The 21,670-nt window shown below is 45.3% G+C and overlaps 1 protein-coding gene across 1 annotated transcript in view; it reads left to right on the top strand.

The window, feature by feature from the left end:
• Positions 1-8,683, top strand: part of LOC129840246 (aryl hydrocarbon receptor-like) — a 76,954-nt gene extending 68,271 nt beyond the window's left edge. Inside the window, exons 11-13 of the mRNA XM_055907976.1 lie at positions 1,906-2,394; positions 2,632-3,859; positions 6,107-8,683. Coding sequence (XP_055763951.1) covers positions 1,906-2,394; positions 2,632-3,859; positions 6,107-6,268 — 1,879 coding nt within the window. The 3' untranslated portion in view covers positions 6,269-8,683. The remainder of the gene's footprint in view (positions 1-1,905; positions 2,395-2,631; positions 3,860-6,106) is intronic.
• Positions 8,684-21,670: the final 12,987 nt, after the last annotated feature.

The raw sequence follows: 21,670 nt of genomic DNA, 5'->3' as shown, positions 1-21,670 counted from the left end.
GTCCATAGTACTCCCTAGTGTTAGGGACTTTAGTTCGTATAGTCGTCCATAGTAGTCCCTAGTGTTAGGGACTTTAGTCCATATAGTCGTCCATAGTAGTCCCTAGTGTTCTGGTAATCTCTTTCTCGTCCTGCTCTTGGTCCCAGTGAGACAGAGGGAGGACAGTAGATTGGATATCATCACGTTAATAGTACACTGTACACTAGGAGTTCCCAAACATTTGTGGCCCGCGACCCCATATTGATATCTGAAAATTCTCGCTACCCCAACCATATGAAAAACAAAATGTCATTAACTTTTTTTAATGTGGGGCTTTGACAGTCACTCATTTTAAAGTAATTTATCTTACCACCACTAATGAGATGGGTGTGTTTGATGCATGTCATGTCGGAGCGTCTCATAGTCGGGAGGCGTGGTCAACAGTGAGAACCGCATCTCTCCTGTCACGTCCAACCTGGCTCGATATTTGGTTTTAATGCAGATGAGAGCAGTGAATCAGCGTACCAGGAGTTTTAATGCTCTGAGGGAGACTGCGTAGTTATTCCCTTTAAGTCCAGAACCAAAACGACTCCATAGTGACCGGTGAACGCATTGTCTGCAGCATTCAGTCACATGGCAGCTCGATCAGCTGTTCAATTTCACTTACCGGCATGTCAACTGACCCAGGATCACAGTCAAACGGATTTCGCTGATTCGTTCACTCATCTGTAGAATTTGTTTGTTTTTCCCTGCATGCTTGCCTTCAGTTCGTTCAGTTCCCCAAATATGTCTGTTACATAGGCAAGGAGAGACGTTTTCTTTTCATTGCACAAAGTCTGTAATTTAATTTAAATCCATTGCCAATGACAACAGTTCCTTTCTCAATTCGAAAAATCTTTTCAACACTACTCCTCAAAAACCACCTAGCCTCGGTGTGAAATAGAACATTGTCATGCTCTGATCCCATATCTCCACATAGTTTTATGAACAGGTATACTCAGTACAGTTTACAATCGAATTTACCTGCTGCCTATCTCAAAGTTCTGCGCTCAACTCTCGGTGTATCCATTCTAGCTCAGTGGGTGTATCATACAATGTTGCCCATATGGCAGAGGGCGACACGTTCATAACTAAAGTGCAGAGGCCCGGCCCGCCGTCCAGTGATAGATGGAGCCCCATCTGTGCAAAAGCACCACTATTCGATCCCATGGAATCTTTCAGCACATTGAACACCCCCTGTGCCATATCATGCTTGGGAATCGTGAGACAACAATATGTCCTCGTGAATAGCATCCCCCGACATGCAGCGAACTAAAGTCGATGCATGGGCGTCTCGGGCCCTCACCGCTAACATCCATTTAGAGAGCATAAGGTGGGGAGTTTGAGTCGTTCAGTCAGCATATCCTCTTGATTGTTAGCTATAGCATCAATTCTTAGTTTCAGTGTTGTCTGACAAAGGTATTGATGTGAGTTTCTGTGCCTATGCTTCCCCACACATTGTTTTCACCATATCAATTGCGGCCGGTGATGTCCGTCTCTGCAATAGTGTGTGGTTTCATAGCGTAGCCAGGTTTAGCCATTCACCATGGAAATTAGTTAAGTGCAACGGTCAAGAGCGGCCTTTTCCCACGATCTAAGGGCGCGCTCTGGTTGAATTTGACCTTTTTTAGATTTGAATAATTTTCATTTAGACTTTTAAAGTTAATCACATTACAATGATTTTATGGGACAAAATATATTTTTTATATATATTATTTTACCAGGATTTTGGAAATTCTCCGGCCCCTAGTTTGGGAACCGCTGTGGCACACTGTTAAAATGAAGCTGCCACCAACTTAAAAGACACGAAAACTTGACTTTGCTGGAGTTTTATCCTAAACAGTAAGAGTGTGTTCTGATTGGTTCTCTCCATCCTCTCGTTCGCAGGGAGGAGGAGGGAGGAGAGCACCTGAGGAAGCGTTCCATGCACCTCCCCTTCACCTTCGCCACGGGCGAGGCCCTTCTCTACCAGAGTAGCTACCCCATCCACGGCCTCACCGACTCACTCCAGGCTAAAGGCAAGACCAAATCCAAGAAGGGCAAGCTGGACAAGAACCCGACGAAGGATAACGGTGGACTGGACCCCAGCTCCCTGCTCGGGGCGCTGATGAGGCAGGATGAGTCCGTGTACGTGTGCCAACCAGCCGTCGAGCCCAAGATGTCCTTCCACAGTAGTCTGTTTAGTGAGCGAGGTGAGGGGGAAGGGCAGAGCAGTGGATGCTATAGCGGTGGGGTTGTGGGAGAGAGCTGGAGCTCTGTGCCCAATGGGGTCACCACCTACACTGGCCCCAACAGAGAGCCTCCGTCCAGCTTCGACCCGCTGCTCGCCACCCTGGACTCACTATCTCTGGAGGGGGACGAGACATGCTCTAACAGGTAATTGTATATTTGTGTATATAATATAATAAGTATTTTCCAATTTAATTGAGTGTAAAGTACCATTGGACTGCCCAATGTACAGCCAGTCTTGCCCAAGCTCTCCATTCTTTTGCCCTTTGGATAATGAGTTTTTAATTCAGATGGTTTTTCTATGTATGCATTGTTGTACTCCCATGGCTGAGGCGACTCTATGTATTTAGAATTTGTCAAATAAAGTAATTGTCTTCCTATCAGCGAGCTGTTCTCTGCGCTGGAGAACCTGGGTCTGAACGCAGAGGATCTGGAGCTACTGCTGCTGGATGAGAGGATGATCAGAGTGGAGATGGATCCGGACTACATCCCCTCGCTCAACGACCTGCTCACCAACAACGAGATCCTGTCCTACATCCACGACTCGCTGGAGAACAAGACCGAGGAGGGCCTGGGTGGGGACAGTCACCTGTCCATACCACAAGCCTCAACCACAACCCATCCCCCAGGCCCTATCCTTAATTCTGCCCTTATCCTTAACCTTCATACCCAATCCACCCCGACTATGCATATCTCTACCCTCCACCCCCAGGCTACTAACCCTCCTGCCCCCCAACCCATATTACCCCCTCACAGACTACCAAAACAGCCACCCATAGTGCAGCTCTCCCAGCAGATGCAGCAGCACCTCAACTTAGTCAAGCCCGTTCTGGCAAAATACCCCTGGCCCCCGACACAAACGGACGTCCCCACGCCAAGCCAGCCAGACACACTGCAGCACACAAACTCACTAGCCGTGGTCCATAATGGTCACTGGCTTCCCCAGCAGCAGCATATGCTTGCGGGGCTGGACGACCACTGCCACAGCCTTCTCCCCCTGGTTAACGGTAAGACATCCCTGCTGGGGCCTCACGGTGCCGGGCAGCTCAAACACCAGAACAACATCCATCTTCAGAGTCAGTGGCAGCAGCCGAACCAGCACCTACAGGCCCAGCTTCAGTCTCAGTGCCATTTCAAACAGCAGAAGGCTAGTAGCAGCAGCAGTGAACCTCTCAACGGGGTGCACCCTGATCCCGATTGGCAGAGTCCCGGCTACGACGACCAGTTGGGACCGACAGCTAACAGGGCCTGCACCGTCTCCTACCCCAACGGGCACGCGGACACCCTCTCACACACTACAGAAGGAGAGCGCACTCACACGGATTACGGTATGGGTGATTCGACTGCCATGGTCATAAACGGGGTTACGGTAGGGGGCATAGGTCACTACCAGGGACAAGGAGGGGTGACTGCTAACCTCTCGGACCATCTGGAGCGTCACAAACAAGATTATCCACAGGTCCCATCCACCTATTTCCCTCACCAGTACTCCACCACACAGAACTCCTTAGATGACATCCTGGGGCTATCACAGCCTCAACACACCACGCCTACTCTGGACGCCTACGGCATTTTGAATAGCCCCGCTTCGCAAGATGCCACTCACTGCAAGGTAAGAGTCAAAGAATAAAGCAAGATGCTCGTCGATCGATAATCAACCTAATGTCTCTTTCTTGTGTAGTATTTGGGGAATTTCTGTGACTGTGTGTTTTATTTGTCTTGTGTTGTTTATGGGACCGTTTTGTTAATGGTCATTGACAGCCCAGCATTTAGAAGCTCCGTTTTCTATGTCATGAAAGCGATGGTTCTCTATAAAGGCACTAATATAGCATGGGGAGCCCAGCCTCGGGCTCGTTTGGGCTGCTGCTTTGTAGTTCAACGTTAAGATATGTTGATGTGAGCAGACATGCAATGTAAACCGATGCGTGGAGAGCAAGGGTCACGGCAGTGGCGAGTCTATTAATGGAGCGGAGAAGTAGGTCGGAGTAGCTCTGATCCTTGAGGATTGCACCGCAGTGAAGTCAACTGTTGAAATTATTCCGTCAACTTGCAGTAGGAATAACCTCTCCCACCAGGGTTTTGTCCTTGCAGGCAGCACAACATAGCCTTGACCTAAACGCCTGGTCTGATCCTACCGCAATGTGATTGTGAAGAAAGCGGCCCTGGTCTGTAGGCCCACCTTACATTTTCAGCTTTGAACAGATTGTAAGCATGGCTTCAGATCAGGACACTGATTGGACGTGAACTAATGTAGGCGTTTGAGAGAACAGTAGGCTATTCCACTTCCATGGCTGCTGCTTCAGGGTGTCTCGTACAGTACTATACAGTTACAGTATATGTTGTGTTCAGTAATGTAGGGTTCTAGCGCAGTCGAGTGTTGAATGATGTCACGCGCGGTGTGCGTGCACGGATGTGTGAGTGTCGCACAAGTTTGTACCACTTACTAACATGTTGATCTGAAGTCAAGACGTTCAGTTTGATTGCACAACAAGCCTCCGTACATTTGGCGACGAGGATGCGATCCGGACCAACGACTACTGTCATATAGGGACACACGGGGCCCAGTCAGTCAAAACAAGTCCTCAGGGCAAGACAAATTGGACTATAGAGCTCCGCTCATTAGTACATCATACAGTCCATTCTGCATGCTGGACACCATCTTTCTCTCCTTGTTTGTTGTGCAGAATTAATGTTTCAAGATCCGTGAAGGGTAACGAACTAAAGAGTTGGTTTGTCTCTTTGGAGGGAGAGAGACGACGGTGAGGAGCGGTAATGAATAGAACAAGGTTGAGTCCCCACAGTGAGAGCTATAGCTCCCAGGCAGCGAGCGCTAACCGGACCGGCGTCCATTCATGCTCCCGCCCCACTCCGCCTTTCCTGTGTTTTCCTTCAGGGTCAGCGACCATGCCCCAGAGGAACATAGAGCCAAGCTGGCCAGTCAAGCATGAGCTGTCCTGACCTACAATTTGCCCATCATCATTACCTAATACATACAGGGGCAGAAGAATGTGTGGAAATGTTGTGTGTGTGCGCATGGGTGCGTGCCTACACGCGTGGCGTCACATCCCACCACAGGGGGTGTTGATGTGATTTGGGACGGAGTAGCATGAGAGAATTAGAGATTAGTTGAGTTTAGCCTACCTTAACCTGGCTGGGTTTGTCCTGCTGCAGGTGCTCAGTGTCCTGCTGGCCTGCCACCAAAGGGGGCCTATATAAGGTGGCCCTATTAGGATTTCTACATGGATGATGCCGAGGTAATCCAGTTAGGGCCCACTAAACAGGATTACAATTAGGCCGATGGTAGGAGCTGTCACAACAGACACTCTGTCCCCACACACACACACAGAGGATTCCCTCATACAGTACATAGTCACAGCTGTGGCGTATAGAGAGTGGAGCTCAGTACGTGTACCAGTGTCGGTACTCTGTTGGTTTGGCGGGTATGCTACTTGTTGTAGTTAGCTAGTATATGAGCGACTACTACAAGATACAGTTAGCTACTCTATCTTGTGTCGTACAGGCCCTGTCTGTGGGGGAGGTTTAGTCAGTAGCCTGGTCCTGTTGTAATCCTACCCTGGTGCAGTGCATGGTTTAGTCCCTTCTCAATGTCATGTACTGTGTTCTCTGTCCTGATGACTGCGGGCCCCCAGTCCACCCAGCCTCTGCTGTCCACCGCCGTGTGTGTGTGTGTGTGTGTGTGTGTGCTCTGCTCCACTCTGCTCTCTGGCTGACCTGACCTACAGTAGCCCTTTCCTGCAGTCAAATGACCTAGTGTCCTCATGGGTAGAATGTTATTGTGTCCTGGGGTTGGGGTTGTGTCCTATACAGCTCCAATGATATTTTCTTGTTCTGTGTTTAGATGGAGAACGGCTGCATCCCCAGCGACACCAACGTGGCTTACACAGGGAGCTGTCTACTGCCCAATGTGAACAGCCAGACAGCCAGCGACAGTCTTCAGCCCGACGCCCTACAGACCCTGCCCACCCTCCCAGACCCACAGACTACTGGCTTCTACCTCTGAGAGGGGGCAGGGGGTGCTGAGGAGGGGGTGTCAGGGCAAAGAGAGACCATTGGACCATTTTGTCAGTACAAGAGAGTGGATTGGAGGGGGGGGGGCATAAAAAATAAAGCGAGGAGAAGCAAAAGAAGAAGAAGAATTAAACTGAACTGTGTTGGTTACGACTTTCTATGTAACGTTCTCTGCATTTAATATGTGTACGACGGACTCCGTACTCGGTGAAAGAGCTCAGGATAGTGTCTCTCTGCACTCTCTGACAGTAGTTTCCCAACTGGCACACAGCTCAGGGGGGGGAATGCATCTTATGTTGTTACACATTTTTTTAGGAGAGAGCAGCGATTTCTTCACCACTGTGAATTTCATTCTTTTTCTTTATGGGTGTACAAAATACAGTTTCCGACAAGGATTATTAAGACTGTAAAAAGAGAGATTTTTTTACCACTCATAGCTACAGTACCGCGCTTCAATACAGTGTAACTTGTTACAGGAGGGAAAGTGAATGTGGGTATGGAAAGGATGGAGACGGATTGTTATGGAGATTAATATTCGTAATGAAGAATGATGAGACATTGATTGATTTGAAGGAGCTGGACGTTTGGAATTATTGTGAGGTAGATTACAAATGTTCTGTCCTGTGTGTTTTATGTTTTGTTGTGTCATCTGCCCACAGAAATGAAGAGGAATTGATTCAGGCCTATCATTTTTGTTTTGGTGATCTGCGTGTTGGTAAAAGAGTATTTAGGTTGTCCTCGTGCATGTTATTGAGATTGAATATGTGAAACGGATCCCATATTATGGTCAAATGGTATCTGAATATGAAGAGGGAGAGCAGATCAGAGGAAGGGATGACTGTTTTGGTGTTTATTTTCATGCTGCATTTTAGCCTAGAAGAAGTTTACATTACCAGTATAATGTCGTGTATTTATTTAAATGGCACTCAAATCAACCGAAGCATTTTCTTATTTTCTTGACCGGCTACAGTGTGAAATCACTCAGTAAATTAAGTTCCGGAATACAGCAGTACACAGCTTAAATTCACTAAATTCAGGAAGTAAACAAACAAATTCCACATCCATCATTCCTCATTGAAAAGCTTTGAGGAAAAACTGAAATTTGGATTTAAGTTGATTTCCTGAATTGAAATTAAATTGAGCTCAACAAACTGTATTCGATGCCAAGAGGCAGAGGAATGGGAACGGCGGTTTCTGACGTGACGAGAAAGATACTTTCAATGGGCTTCCTCTCTTACAGGGCCCAAAGTGATTCCATCATGGTCATCTATCACAGTGGTTCTCAAACCTCTCCTCGGGGACCCCCAGAAGATTAACAATTCTGTTGTAGCCCTGAACTAGCTCACCTGATTCTCCTAGTCAAGGGCTCGATGATTCGCTGACAAGTTGAATCAGCTGGCCTAGCTTTGGAATAGATCAAAAGCGTGGGACAGGTGCGGGTCCTCAGGAGAGGTTTGAGAACCGCTGATGTATCGCACTGAAAACATTCCATGAGGATTGACTTGGTCATACTCATGAGCATTGATAGAAAAAAAACAAATGAGAGGACAAATGAAGTCTTTTAAAGAGATTCTATATTGAAAAGGTGCAATGTTGAATGTGTTGTGTATATTGTAAAAGAGTTGTAAAAATATCCTATGACAGTATTTCGTTGTAAAAAGTTCTGGGAAATCATTTTTTAAATTAATATTGGTAGTGTTAGAATATCTGCGTACTAAATGGCACTCTATTCCCTACATAGTGCTATACTTTTAACCAGAGCCTTATGGGAATGGGGTGCCATTTGGGATGTAGCTTATTACATAAATGTCACAATCAAACGCGTTTACAGACTTGCCTCTCTATTTGTTTGTCTTTTTTTGTAAAGATGTTTCTTATATGAAATAGATTTATTTCAATCAACCAGGAGATATATGTAAAAAAATAAAAAAGCAAGGTGACAATCAATAACAACAAAAACTGCTTAATAAAAAAAACGTGTGTAAATAGTTCAAGGTAATTTTTGACATTTTGTTGCAAGCTCTACTTTTTAAAAGCACTGCTCCTTTACAAGCAATTTTTCTCTAGCACAAAAAGTAGGCTTGTAGAAGATCATTTTGGACTCAATATTATTTGACTACAGTAGCTACAGTTCTGTGTTTTATTTCAAAGTCATGCTTGGAGAACTTTTTGTGACTTAAAAGAATATGGTGCCATAGTGGTGACATACTGCAGACTCACATCCCAGATTTGTATGTTTTATTGTTTAAAGATACAATTGTGTCATTGTTCTTTTTTTTATCACGTTGAATTTATTTTGATATTCTAACACACTCAAAGTTATTGTAGATGTAATAAAAAATAAATTTTTTAAATGTTAAAATATACTATTTCATCCTGGAAATAAAAGATTTGTGCAATCACAGTTCATCTTAATCATAGTATGTTTGTGCTCATATTATTTTGTCTCTTTGAGAAGTGTTCATTTAACAAATATTTCTGATTTGGTTCTGTAATGTACACTATGAACTTAAAGGTGCTGATTCTTTAACACTATGGGTATTAAAATCACAAGTGAAAATGGGCTGTGTATGTTCTAATACGAAGGTCGATCATTTCTTCACCCACAAGTCTCACAGCTCACTTGTGTGCATATACAGTAGGATCATTAAAGGCAATGGCTGCTGTGCTGTCTGGACAGTAGGTTATAGACAGACAGACAGACATTTAGGGACAGACAGACAGACTTGTAGGGGAGAAACCAAGGAACCAGAGATCCAGTCTGGAAGCATGCGTTCAAATTCCCAGAGGACAGCTTCGGTTTTGAAGTTCAACTGAAGTACGGCCCAGAAAGACAATTCCCATAGACAGCCCCATAGAGAAGTCAAATTCAAAAATTCATAATAAAACACTTTAGTCATCACCTTTTGTGCACAAAAAAATCCATAGAATTATTAGAATATTAGTTGCTGAGGCCGATTTTACAAAAAAATCATGTATCACTCAGCCAAAGATATTTATATTTTACATTCATGCTCTGATGTCATGAGCCCAGCTGTCAGAATTCCTGGAGCATGTTCACACGATACTGCTGTCTGACCAGTGCTAGTGCACAGGCATAGTAGTCCCGGTAAAAAAGATGTCAACTACCACGAAGCGGTGTTTGCGAAGGTGGTACATTACGTTGAAAACAACGGGTGTCCATCTTGGACGCTGTCTCCAGTACTTCTATACCTAAGTGGGACAGACAGACGTTTGAGGAGACAGACAGACTTGTCCTGGAGACAGGAGTGACGCACGCTGTGCACCACCCAACCAGGAAGTGAGACAGAAGCACTCTCAGAGAGACTGTCTCCATCCTCATTGATCGTTTCTCTCCATCCATCCCCCCCTTAATCCCCAGGACAAGCTCTCCCTTTTTGCACAATGGCAATGTGTGAACACTCACCCAGGAGCAAGCAAACAAACACATATTGATATCACAGTCACCCCCGCTGGAGACTAGAATAACTACAGCTACCAACAGAGGGGACACACAGTGACAGGCATCCATTTCTTTCTGCCTGTCTGACTGACTTCCCGTCCATGAAACTTGCACGCCATTTTCTTCATCACTTCCTATCTCCTTTCTGTCTTTCCTATATATGTCTCCTGTATGTGTATCATGGGTTGTGTTCATAAGCAACGAAATGGGTGAACATATTTTGAAACTGAGTGAGTTAGAGCTGAATTTCTGTTGCAAACCTTTTTGGTACACTTTGTCCTACTGAACACGTTGGACCATAATAGACAAGGTGTTGGTCGGTGGAGACAGGAGAGAGACCCTCTGTGGCGTAGTTAGACAGTCCAGAGTCCAGACAGAAACAGCCTCCTGCCTCGTCACTCTAATGCCTGCCAAGTTACAAACAGTCTTTGTCTAATGACGTGTGACAGCCTGGCATATTCTATTGAATAGAAACGCAAAGGGCTATTTTTGAATGTTCACAAAAGAATCTTAGTTGAACCGTCTTGGGAGCATTCACTCAGGAAGATGTATTTGTAAATCTTTCACTGGGGGACTTTTACAGACAGTTTTATCTTGGAAGTAGTTCCTGCTTTTCAAAGCTTCTCCATTACATTCGCCTTTAGAAATTGATGTAATAATAACATGTCTTTATTCCAGTCCCCGGCAGCACATATCCTGTACATGTTTATCTACTTTAGAACAATGAGGAGAGTGTTCAGAAACCAAAGAGAGACGCAATGCCCAATGACAGATGCGCAGGTTCACCCCGCGCCAACCAATCCCTCCGGTCTGCCTCTGCCTCCCTCACTAGCTGTTTTCATCTTTAATGACCCATATGAAACCATTTAGGAGAGGTTTTCCTTCTCCTTTGGTTTCCTCAGTTAGCCATGCATGCTTGTAACATGGTCAACAGGAGGAAGCAGGTCTAGCCCGTAGGTTTTCCCCCTTAGGTCTTTTCCAGCACGTCCCACTCCATTCCAGAGGGGAATGTTTTTATGGTACGGATGGAGCTCATATGTATAGAAGGCGGTTGCTGGGGAATAGGATGGAGTGTGTGTGTTCATGTCCTGGTCATTGAGATGATCCCTCTCTACACCATACCTAGCCCTTGTGTGAACAGTGAACACAGAGACAGTCCAAATGGTAGCCTATTCCCTACAAAGTGCACTACTTTTGACCAGAGCCCCGTGGTACCTGGTCAAAAGTAACGCACTACATAGGAAGCCATTTGGACACTGCCGTAGTGCACAACACTATATGCATTATAGAGTCCCCGTCAACCCTGGAAGTGAACCAATGAGCCCCATTAGGTCATGGCAACTTACTCCTCAATTAGGAAGCTTTCTGCTTTCATGTCACCACAGCAGCCTACACACGGGCTGATTCCCTAATGCATAGAAAGGATATTACATATTCAACGGTTGCTCCATACCATTCAGGGCAGACCATTTCCCGAATGGCAAATATAGGTTCTGTACCTATGCTTTGCGAGCAGCAATCTTGAGAAAGAGAGTGGTGACCTGGTTTTTGAGTGACCTGGTGACAGCAACACTTACATTTTACATAACATTTTAGTAATTTAGCAGACGCTCTTATCCAGAGCGTCTTACAGGAGAAATTAGGGTTAAGTGCCTTGCTCAAGGGCACATCAACAGATGGCCCAACGCTCTTAACCACTAGGCTACCTGCCGCCCTACTTGAATACAATACAATACAATTGGCCAATACTTGACGACAGACAATCGAGGATAACTGCAGGGTAGGACTGAGAGGGCCTTCGATATACTGCAGTTTTTTCCCCCAAAAGCAACAGAAAGATGGTGCTTTTGCTTTAGTAAGGGTTGAGGTTGACCTTGCTTCTAAGTACCGCGGTTTGTCTGTGAATGAACATGCCATTCAACTTTATCATTGAGTCTTGCGTTGTGTCCTGGAGTATCCTCTCTCCTCTGTCCACTCCAGGGACTCTGAGTTCTTTATAGATCGGTTTCTGAGTTGTTTCTTCTCTCTTCTCTTTTGAATTTGTCTTCTGTGCACTTGACACACTGTGTTGCCCAGGAAGAGTGTTGCTGCTGGAGACAAGTCTCTCCATCGACCCATCCCTCCGTCCCTCCCTACATCCCTCCCTTCCCACTAGTCCCCCGTCGTTCAGCCCCCCATCCCCCAACACACACACATCCCCCGTTCCCCCCCACCACCCCGTGGGCTGTCAATGCACATTACTTCCAGCTTGTTGCACACACTCCCCTTTCTCTCTCCTCCTCATAGCAACATTGATTTTAGCTGGGGTTATATATATATATTCTAAGATCATTTTTATTCTTTTTAACTCTCCTAAAAAAAATCGCAGAGTTGAAACAATTATATTCCAAGAAGTTGGAACGCTTTTGGCGTTTGACTGTGACTAAATTCTGTTGCGGGGAGGTGTGGTGGAGGCAGAGTTGAAGGGGATTGCTCGCTCTCTCTCTCTCTCTCTCTCTTTCTCTCTTTCTCTCTCTCTCTCTCTCTCCTCTCTCTCTCTCTCTCTCTCTCTCCTCTCTCTCTCTCTCTCTCTCTCTCTCTCTCTCTCTCTCTCTCTCTCTCTCTCTCTCTCTCTCTCTCTCTCTCTCTCTCTCTCCTCTCTCTCGCTCTCTCTCCTCTCTCTCTCTCTCTCTCGCTCTCTCTCTCTCTCTGTGTACTTTTCAACTGTACCGTAGAGCACCAATAACCTGAAGCCGCAACAGTAGTTACATATGCTGACACAGTGCTTAGAAACAACATTACTTCAACAGCAGACACAAGCCAGCGTTCCATGTTCTGTTGTCTCTAATGGAATGTGCTTGCACTCACACAAAGAACAGAAAAACAGAAGACTTGTGCACCGAGACACTTGACCTCACCTTGGCTTCAGAAGGTTGTACAGAATGTTGTATGCTCTTAACATCAACTATGAAGATATCAAATCCCTTTAGCTCAACTAGCCAAAGCATAAAACAGGCATGGGTCCGCCACACCTCCACATGTGGAAGAGGGAGCTGTCGTGAAGGTTTAAAGAAGAGGCATGGCCAGTGTGGGAAGAGAGGGAGGAAAGCTCCTATGGTCTTCCCCTCCCGGGCATGATGCACCCCTCCCTCGGAGTATACAGACCTTAACCTAGATCCTGAGATCCCCCCCTGAGAGGTGTGGAGCTCAGTGGAGCTAGCCTGCCATCTAGACTGCTGCTAATGCAGTAGACAGACACCCTGCATTCACGGTAAACGCTGCGTATCAGAAATGGCCTTGATATTTCGATTGCGCAATCTGTAATGCTTCAGCGATACAGATTGAACAGAGCCTTAAAACGTACATTTGTCACAATCCATGTGTTTTTCGTTTTGCAATTGTGAATGAAAATGAATGAAAAAAAACGGACCAATCTAGTTATGGAGAAATTACTTTAAATGGACCTTTTGTCTCCAGTGGAAAAGATACAGTAACATTTTCATCAAATAGTCTGGAAAATTCAGAAACACATTCTTGGTGACTGAAGAGTTCTAGACAGGCAAGAACTAGGACAGTCCAGAGCCATATATTTATTTATTCTAAATATATGCCTCTTGGATGGTCCATTTCCTGGCTGTGTGGGAGAGAAGGTCAGGAATTATCCGGTGGCCAACTGAAAGCTTGCACTTAGTGTCTAGTGGGCCCACAGGGGGTGGGGTGGGGGGTGGTTGCTAAGGGAGTATGAATTGGTCATCAGTCTGCTAGCATCCACCAAGCCAGTTGGATGCCCATTCTCCTGACCTTGTATGAGCTCCCCTGTGTGTAGACTTCAGCAGCACTCAATATTCTGCTATACTGTAGGGACGGCATTTAAATGTCATATGTAGGGAGACCAAGTAGTGACTCAACAGAATGTACTAAACATAAATGGAAATGTACATTAAGACAGATCACACAGCTTTAATGATGTGTAGAATAGAACTGAAATTAACTCATACATATTGTGACAAATGTTACTTGCACAGGAGGTTGGTGACACCTTAATTGAGGAGGATGGGCTCGTGGTAATGGCTGGAGCGGAATGGGTGGAATGACATCAAATACATCAAACGCATGGTTTCCATACTTTAATACACAAGTGAATTTGTCACAATACTTTTGGTCCCCTAAAGTCGGGGGACTATATACAAAAAGTGCTGTCATTTCTAAACGATATGGATGAATATACCATCAAATTAAAGCTGACAGTAGTACAGAGTACAGAGCCAAAACAACAAAAAATGTGGCACTGTCCCAATTCTTTTTGGAGCTCACTATATTAGCAAAAGAGACAGTCATAAAGAATTATTTGTCCCCTTTCTTTATGTTAGAAATAATGTTTTTTTTAAAAGCCTAACAACTAACTAACTAACACTCACACTTGACTCTTTTCCCTCTTACTAGCTCCGACTTTGCTGATAACTACTTTTTTTGAGGAAAATGTAACGGCTGTCGTCCTCCTCTTCTGACGAGAAGAAGCGAGAAGCATCGGAGGACCAATATGCAGCGTGGTAAGTGTCCATAATGTTTATTTAAAGACATAAACTGAACACTACAAAATACAAAACAATAAACGTGAAACGAACGAAACCGAAACAGTACCGTGTGGCAACAAACACTCACACGGAAACAAACACCCACAAACCAAAAGTGAAACACAGGCTACCTAAGTATGATTCTCAATCAGGGACAACGATTGACAGCTGCCTCTGATTGAGAATCATACCAGGCCGAACTCAAAACCCCAACATAGAAAAACACACATAGACTGCCCACCCCAACTCACGCCCTGACCATACTAAATAAATACAAAACAAAGGAAATAAAGGTCAGAACGTGACAGAAAAAAATTTACTTACTAAGACTGTGATATGTGGTTGTCCCACCTAGCTATCTTAAGATGAATGTACTGACTGGAAGTCACTCTGGATAAGTGTGTCAACTAAATGACTAAAATGTAAATGTCACTCTTCATCCTCCTCGTCCGATGGGAACTGCCTAATACGATGTGATGCCTCAGGATAAAGAGCGACATCACTCAACAATTTCACTTCCTGTGGCATCTTAATAAAGTCATACAAGACATTATCATCATCAGGAAGCAGGAAGTCATCCAACCAGCCCAGGGGCTCTGCAGTATCTGGATGTGTCATCAGCTAATACAATGTTATTCCTCCCAACAGGGGGGCAGCCCAGCCACCTTCCACTCAATGAGTTAGCACATCCAGGGGGCTGTGCCAATAATAACCCTGGCTCGCTCTCCAGCCAGTCAGCAGCCAGCCTAGTGCTTTAAATAGACACAGATCAAATCAAATTGGCAGTTCTTTTCTCTGCAAAGGTCAGTGAGTGCTTTCTCTGTTCGACCTGGAAGCCCCATGTACTGTAGGTAGGTAAACCAACAGGATATAGAGAGAGGACTTGGTAGAAAAGGTGTAGACTCTAGAGATCTTCTGCTGCTGGGGTTAACTCTTAGCACCTCACCTCTGTGGCCCAGGTACAGTGACAGTCTGTCAGATGTTTTCTCTGTCACATCTTCGTTCCCTGCAGTTCAGCGAGAAACCAGCGGCAGCACCCTTGAGGGCGGTCGGTTGAGCGACAAGGATGGTTCCCAGTGGACAAAACAGGGACCTCGCAGATCAACCTGACCCAGCATCATGGAACCTTACTAGAGTAGATGCTGTTTTGGATGTCCCTGGGTTGACACACAATAGTTGCATCCAAAAGGACACCCTATTCCCTTTATAGTACTTTTGACCAGGGCCCCAGGGGTCTTTTGGGACACAAACCATGGAACCTGACCTCATACTCTCACATAGAGCAATACAAAAAAACATTGATTCAAGTTACCTATGGGAGCCGACAGGAAATCTAACCTAAGCCTATGCCCAATTGCCCACTGTCACACATACTGTGCATGTTATGAACAGTACACTGTTTATCCATTGGACAATAGGAGGCATTCCTTCTGCCTTTGTATAATGCCTCAGTGAGCATATTTTGCAGCGCGGTTTAACTTATAACCTTCTCTGGCAGTGTGTTATGGGTGACTCAAAGCAGCGGGCAACCATTAGCTTGTCTTTTGTGTCAATATGCCACAACAGGTTTTGATCAGCTGCTCAGTTGGTGAGCCCCAGTGGATGTGGGGGAAGGCAGTTGGGTACAGGAGGAAACATGAAATATTCATTATGTGGAACTAACCAGGGTTGGGTGTCAATTCTAATAGAATGCAGTCAATTCAAGAAGTAAACTAAAATTCCAATAAAAAGACGGAAAAATGAACGTCTATTTTCAATTACTTCTCATTATCTGAAAATGAGAAGGTATTTATGAACATGTTTTTTCCATTTGTACAGATTCAATTTAAATTTGAATTGACTGATTATTCAAATTGACCCCAACGCTGATGCGGAACTAATTGGAACCTGGAAATCAGTGCAACAGTTGCAATTCCCCTACTGGTGCAAGATTGTCTCAGCCCCAGATGACTGTGTACTTCCACTCGTGATGAAATCAAATCACCCAAGCCATAGACTATTTTCTCTGCTGCCGCATGGCAAGAGGTACCGGTGCATCAAGTCTGACACCAACAGGCTCCTGAACAGCTGCTATCCCCAAGCAAAACGACAAATAGTTGACAAATAGTTGACAAAATAGCTACACGGACCGAGTTGACCTTGTATCTTTATTGACCTTTTATTTCAGTATTTGCACTGTCTCTATGCACGCTCACAGGACCCTACACACACACTGTCACTCCAACACAAACACAAACACTCACGCCATCATTTGCCCATTCACGCAGAAATATGCACATACATTTATACTGACTCTACATACCCGCACACCCACTCACATGCAAGCTGCTGTTACTCTGTTTATCTTCTATCCTGTTGACCAGTCACCTTACCTTTATACATATCTACCTCTATCATTCCACTATCCCTGCATGTAATGGAACTGAATTGTTAAGTGTTTCTTGGATATAGTATGTTTACTTACTTTATTGAGTATTTCATATTTCTTAATCTTATTTCTCGTGTGTTTTTTTCCGTCAAGACATTGTTATTGATTATTGCATTGTTGGTTTTTGAGTTTTGCAATGAAGGAATTTCACTGTACTTGTGCATGCGACATTAAAACTTGAAATTTGAAACTTGTCAATATGATTTGCTATGAGACTATTTCCTGTCAAAGAGCAAGATCCCAGGCCTGCTCTGTTGTTTTGCCTCTTAATGGAATTGACCCAGACATGTTTCTCTGTAATGCTTTCGGATTGGTAGACCGCCAAAACGAAACGTAAACAAAGGGAGAAAGGAGGAAGAGAATACCCCCCACTCATAATATTTTGATAGGGCTTCTCGATGTTAACAATTCACAGAGCTGAGACTCACTCTAGTTTTGTCCTGGGGCTGAAGACAGTGCACAGGAGAAGCACTGTGGCCTCTGATGTAAGGCCCCCCCAACCCTGTGTGTGTGTGTGTGTGTGTGTGTGTGTGTGTGTGCGTGCATGCGTGCGTGCGTGCGTGCGTGCGTGCGTGCGTGCGTGCGTGCGTGCCATCTGCTATATGCCAAGATGAGAGCTCATAGATTTGTCTTTGAGGTCATATTCACTCAGTGGAAGGTAAACTACACAATATGGCGTATGGTTTTGATGACTGGTCGTGGGATTTGTTAGCAACAACATTGAGTCCCCATCAGTCGATTCTTGTAATTAGGTCAATTCAGAAAATCTGAAAATGCTGACCTGTACCTATGTTTGTCCTGTACAACTGCGGTCTTCCCATGGGATGTTGAAATTCATACTTTGAATAAAAACGTTTAATCAAATACAACCGCCGACTTCTCATTCATTTCTGTTGCTCGTACTACGTAATCTGAGATTCAATTGGCACATGAACATTCACGCTTAGTTGAGCAACACAAATGAGGAAAAAGTTGGTGGTTGTTTCCAAATAAAAAAAATGTATTACAAGTATGAATTTCAGCACCCCATCGAAGGACAGCGGTTGTACAGGACAAACATAGGTACAGGTCACAGGAGGTTGGTGGCACCTTAATTGGGGAGGACTGGCTCGTGGTAATGACTGGAGCTGGATAAGTGGAATGGTATCAAATAAATCAAACACATGGTTTTTAAGTGTTTGATGCCACCATTCCATTTACTTCTTTCTGGTCATTATTATGAGCCTTCCTCCCCTCAGCAGCCTCCACTGGTACAGGTAAGCGGTTTCAGAATTGACATTTTTACAAGAATCGACTGATGGTGACTCAATGTTGTTGCTAGCAAATCCCACAACCATCAAAACTCAACTCTGCCTCGATATAAGAGAACTGAGTTGAGCGTTCCTCAATTACAGCATACAGGTATATGTCTATACTATACATTCAGTGCTAGTGACTGTAATTACTCATTCAAACCAGGCTGTGCATACAGACAGCAATACTGTCTATGCCTTGCACTTGTTAGTTACCAAAGACACCTGCAACAGACAGAGGACAGAGCTGTAAGAGGAAAGGAGGAAGAGGAGGAGGAAGAGAGCAGAGAGAGACCATCTCCTGTTGCCTTGATGAGATAGGAAGTGACAGCAGAGTGCTTCATAGACTGGCACTGGGAGCCAATTATAGGTTTAAAAAATATCCACTAGGATCTTAAAGGAAAACTCCACCCAAAAACGTTCTTTTGGTAATTGTTTCATTAGTCCATCGTTGACATACTGTAGTCCCAAAATGTTTTGCTTGTCAGCAATCCAGAATTCAAAAGAAATCATCCCCTGATGATGCATTTTGCATCATATGATCTAAAACGCATCATAATGTTTTGGGGAGGAAAAATCAAGTCTGAAATTTGAAAGTGGAAATTACAAACTTCAAAATCCTTTTTCAACCTCAAATACACTACAAGTTAGACATTTTCTGAATTGAATCAAAGTTGCAACAGGGTGATCAAATTAAGATCCTACATCTGTACCTGGCTGTCCAGTCTTCCTCCCATATACTACACACACACACACATACACACTTGTGCGTGCATGCACGCACACACGCACACACACACACACACACACACACACACACACACACACACACACACACACACACGCACACACGCACACACGCACACACGCACACACGCACACACACACACACACACACACACACACACACACACACACACACACACACACTTAACGCATGCCCATACACACATAATTTTCAGAAAATTCCAGAAAATTGTTCCAGGCACTATACAAACACACACACAAACATACATACATATACACACACACACAATGCACACCCACTCTTCTCCCTTGTCTCCCCCAGAGGTGTTTTCTTTATCGACCGTGGTTCTGTCTGGAGATGTTTTCTGTCTCACCTCAGTTCACTCAGCTGTGTAATGTGTACCGTCACTTTAATAGCCTGCCTGGCAGCCTGCTTCCTCTGTAACCCCAGCCCCAGCCGCATGACAATGACCTAACTTACCTAGCTACCAACCAAAGGGATGGTTTGGTTGGTTCTGTGCTCTACTCTGACCACCAAGCTCACAGCCCTGGGACTGAACTCCTCCATATGCAACTCGGTCCTGGACTTCCTGACAGGCCGTGAATTAGGCCACATTACCTCCTCGGCACTGATTCCCAACCTCTCCTGTTCTCCCTGTATACCCACGACTGTGTGGCCTCACACAGTTCCCACTCCATCATCAAGTTCGCTGATTGCACGTCAGTAGTAGGTCTGATTACCAACAACGACAAGATGGCCTACAGGGAAGAGGTAGGCACTCTGATGGCGAGGAGCCAGGTAAACAACCTCTCCCTCAATGACAGCAAAACAAAGGAGCTGATCGTGGACTTCAGGAGGAACCAGGCTGGGCATGTACCCATCCTCATCAACGGGGCCGCCGTAGAGACGGTCAAAAACTTGAAGTTCCTCTGCGTACACTCAGAGGAGCTCAGCATCTCAGAGGAGCTGAAATGGTCAAAGCACACCTACACCGTGGTGAAGAAGGCACGACAGCGACTCTTCAACCTCAGGATGCTGAAGAAATGTGTCCTGTCCCCGAGGGCCCTCACAGTGTTCTACAGGACCACCATCAAGAGCATACTGTCGGGCTGCATCACAGCCTGGTACAGCAACTCCACCTCTGTCGGACCACACGGCGCTTGGGTGCACACTGCCTGCCCTCCAGGACACCTACAACACCAGGTGTTGCAGGAAGCCCTGGAAGATCATCAGGGACCCCAGCCACCCGAGCAATGGCCAGTTCTCTCCGTTTCCATCACTCATTACAGAAGCATCATGTAAGACTGGCCAATAGCTTCTACCCCCCCCAGACCATCAAGCTGCTGAGTAGTAACCACTAGTCAGCTACCTGCTCCACCTACTTCCCTGCTGCTCCCCCTATGGACCCCCCCCCCCCCCTTCCCCTATACTGAAATTTTTACCCTACCCCCACCCCAATGGACATTTACCATGCAGAATATCCACTATCCACCACTAGTCAGCTACCTGCGCTCCCTATCCGCCCTCCCTCACCTGCTCCCCTCGCTGCTCCCCGTATAGACACCCCCCCTCGAGAATTTCACTGTACCATGTAATTATATCTGCAACCCTGTACATGTGACTATTACATTTTCTAATCTAATAAAGTATACAAAAAATTAAGTAAGAGAAAAAATGGAAGAATGGACATGAAGCAGGTTTTAGCCAGCGATGACACAGTCAGTCCACCTCTCGCCCCCTCTCTCCCTTCTCTCCCTCTCTCTCCCTGTCTTCCCATCTCTCCCCTCTCCTCCTTCCCTACCCTTAACCTCTCTCCCCTCTCTGTCTCGCTTCCCTCTCTGTCCCCTCTACCTTCTCCCCTACTCCTCTCTCCCTCTCTGTCTTCTCTCTGCCTCTAAACTCATAGGAATTCATTCCTCTCCTCTCATCCCAGATGGATCACTGAGTCAGTCTCTCCAATCAGCCTCTGACGCACTGAGACAGCCTGTTCCTCAGCAGAATGACACATCCAAATATTTACATATGAATTACCCCATCACCACAGTGACCTTTCTCCAAAAATTCCCTCCTGGTAGTTTTCCCTCCTCAGTTCCCTCTCTTCCATCTCGGCCCATTTCTGTGTGTCATCCTGCTCTGAATTGTCAGGTTCACTAACCATCTGGGTTAGCCAAGGGAAAGTGAATCTCTCTTGGTTTTATCAAAGGTTTTATGAGAGGGAGCAAATGTTCCTTGGTTCTCTGTTGTTCCGATATGGTTGTTATTCTGATTTCATCTGCTTATGATTTATTTTGTGTAATTCCCTCCAAGGACAGCATAGATAAAAAGCTAAGGATTAAGTCATATGTAAGATAATATTAGAACCCTGTGTGTGTGCGTGTGCGTGTGCGTGTGCGTGCGTGCGTGCGTGCGTGCGTGTGTGTGTGCACAAGAACAAAAGCTATTTCTACAGGGTTTAGGTGTAAGGTTAGAATTAGGGTTAGGTTTAGGGTTAGGGGTTAGGGTTATGGTTAATAGGATTTTGAATGGGACTGAATTGTGTGTCCCTACAAGGTTAGTTATACAAGACTGTGTGTGTGTGTGTGTGTGTGTGCGTGCGTGCGTGCGTGTGCTTGTGTGTGTGTGTGTGTGTGTGTCTTGCACAATCAAGGCAAGTGCTAGGAATTACTTCCACCCTGTAAAAGAGTCACATTGTGTAACCATAATCCACCTAACACCATAGTCCCATATTAAATGATGTTTTCACAAACATTTTACTCCTGAGTTTACCTCCACATTAGTTTCACAGGTTTGAGGAAATCCTCTCCAAAAAAGCATTACTCAGTAGCTGACTGCATGAACCAGTGGGATCTGTTGCATATCGTTGCCAAATACCACACAAGAGGTCTCCCCACAATCGTATACCGTGTAGAA

This window comes from Salvelinus fontinalis, chromosome 41, assembly GCF_029448725.1.
Source record: "Salvelinus fontinalis isolate EN_2023a chromosome 41, ASM2944872v1, whole genome shotgun sequence".
Lineage (NCBI taxonomy): Eukaryota > Metazoa > Chordata > Actinopteri > Salmoniformes > Salmonidae > Salvelinus > Salvelinus fontinalis.
This window is presented reverse-complemented; position numbering and strand designations above follow the sequence as displayed.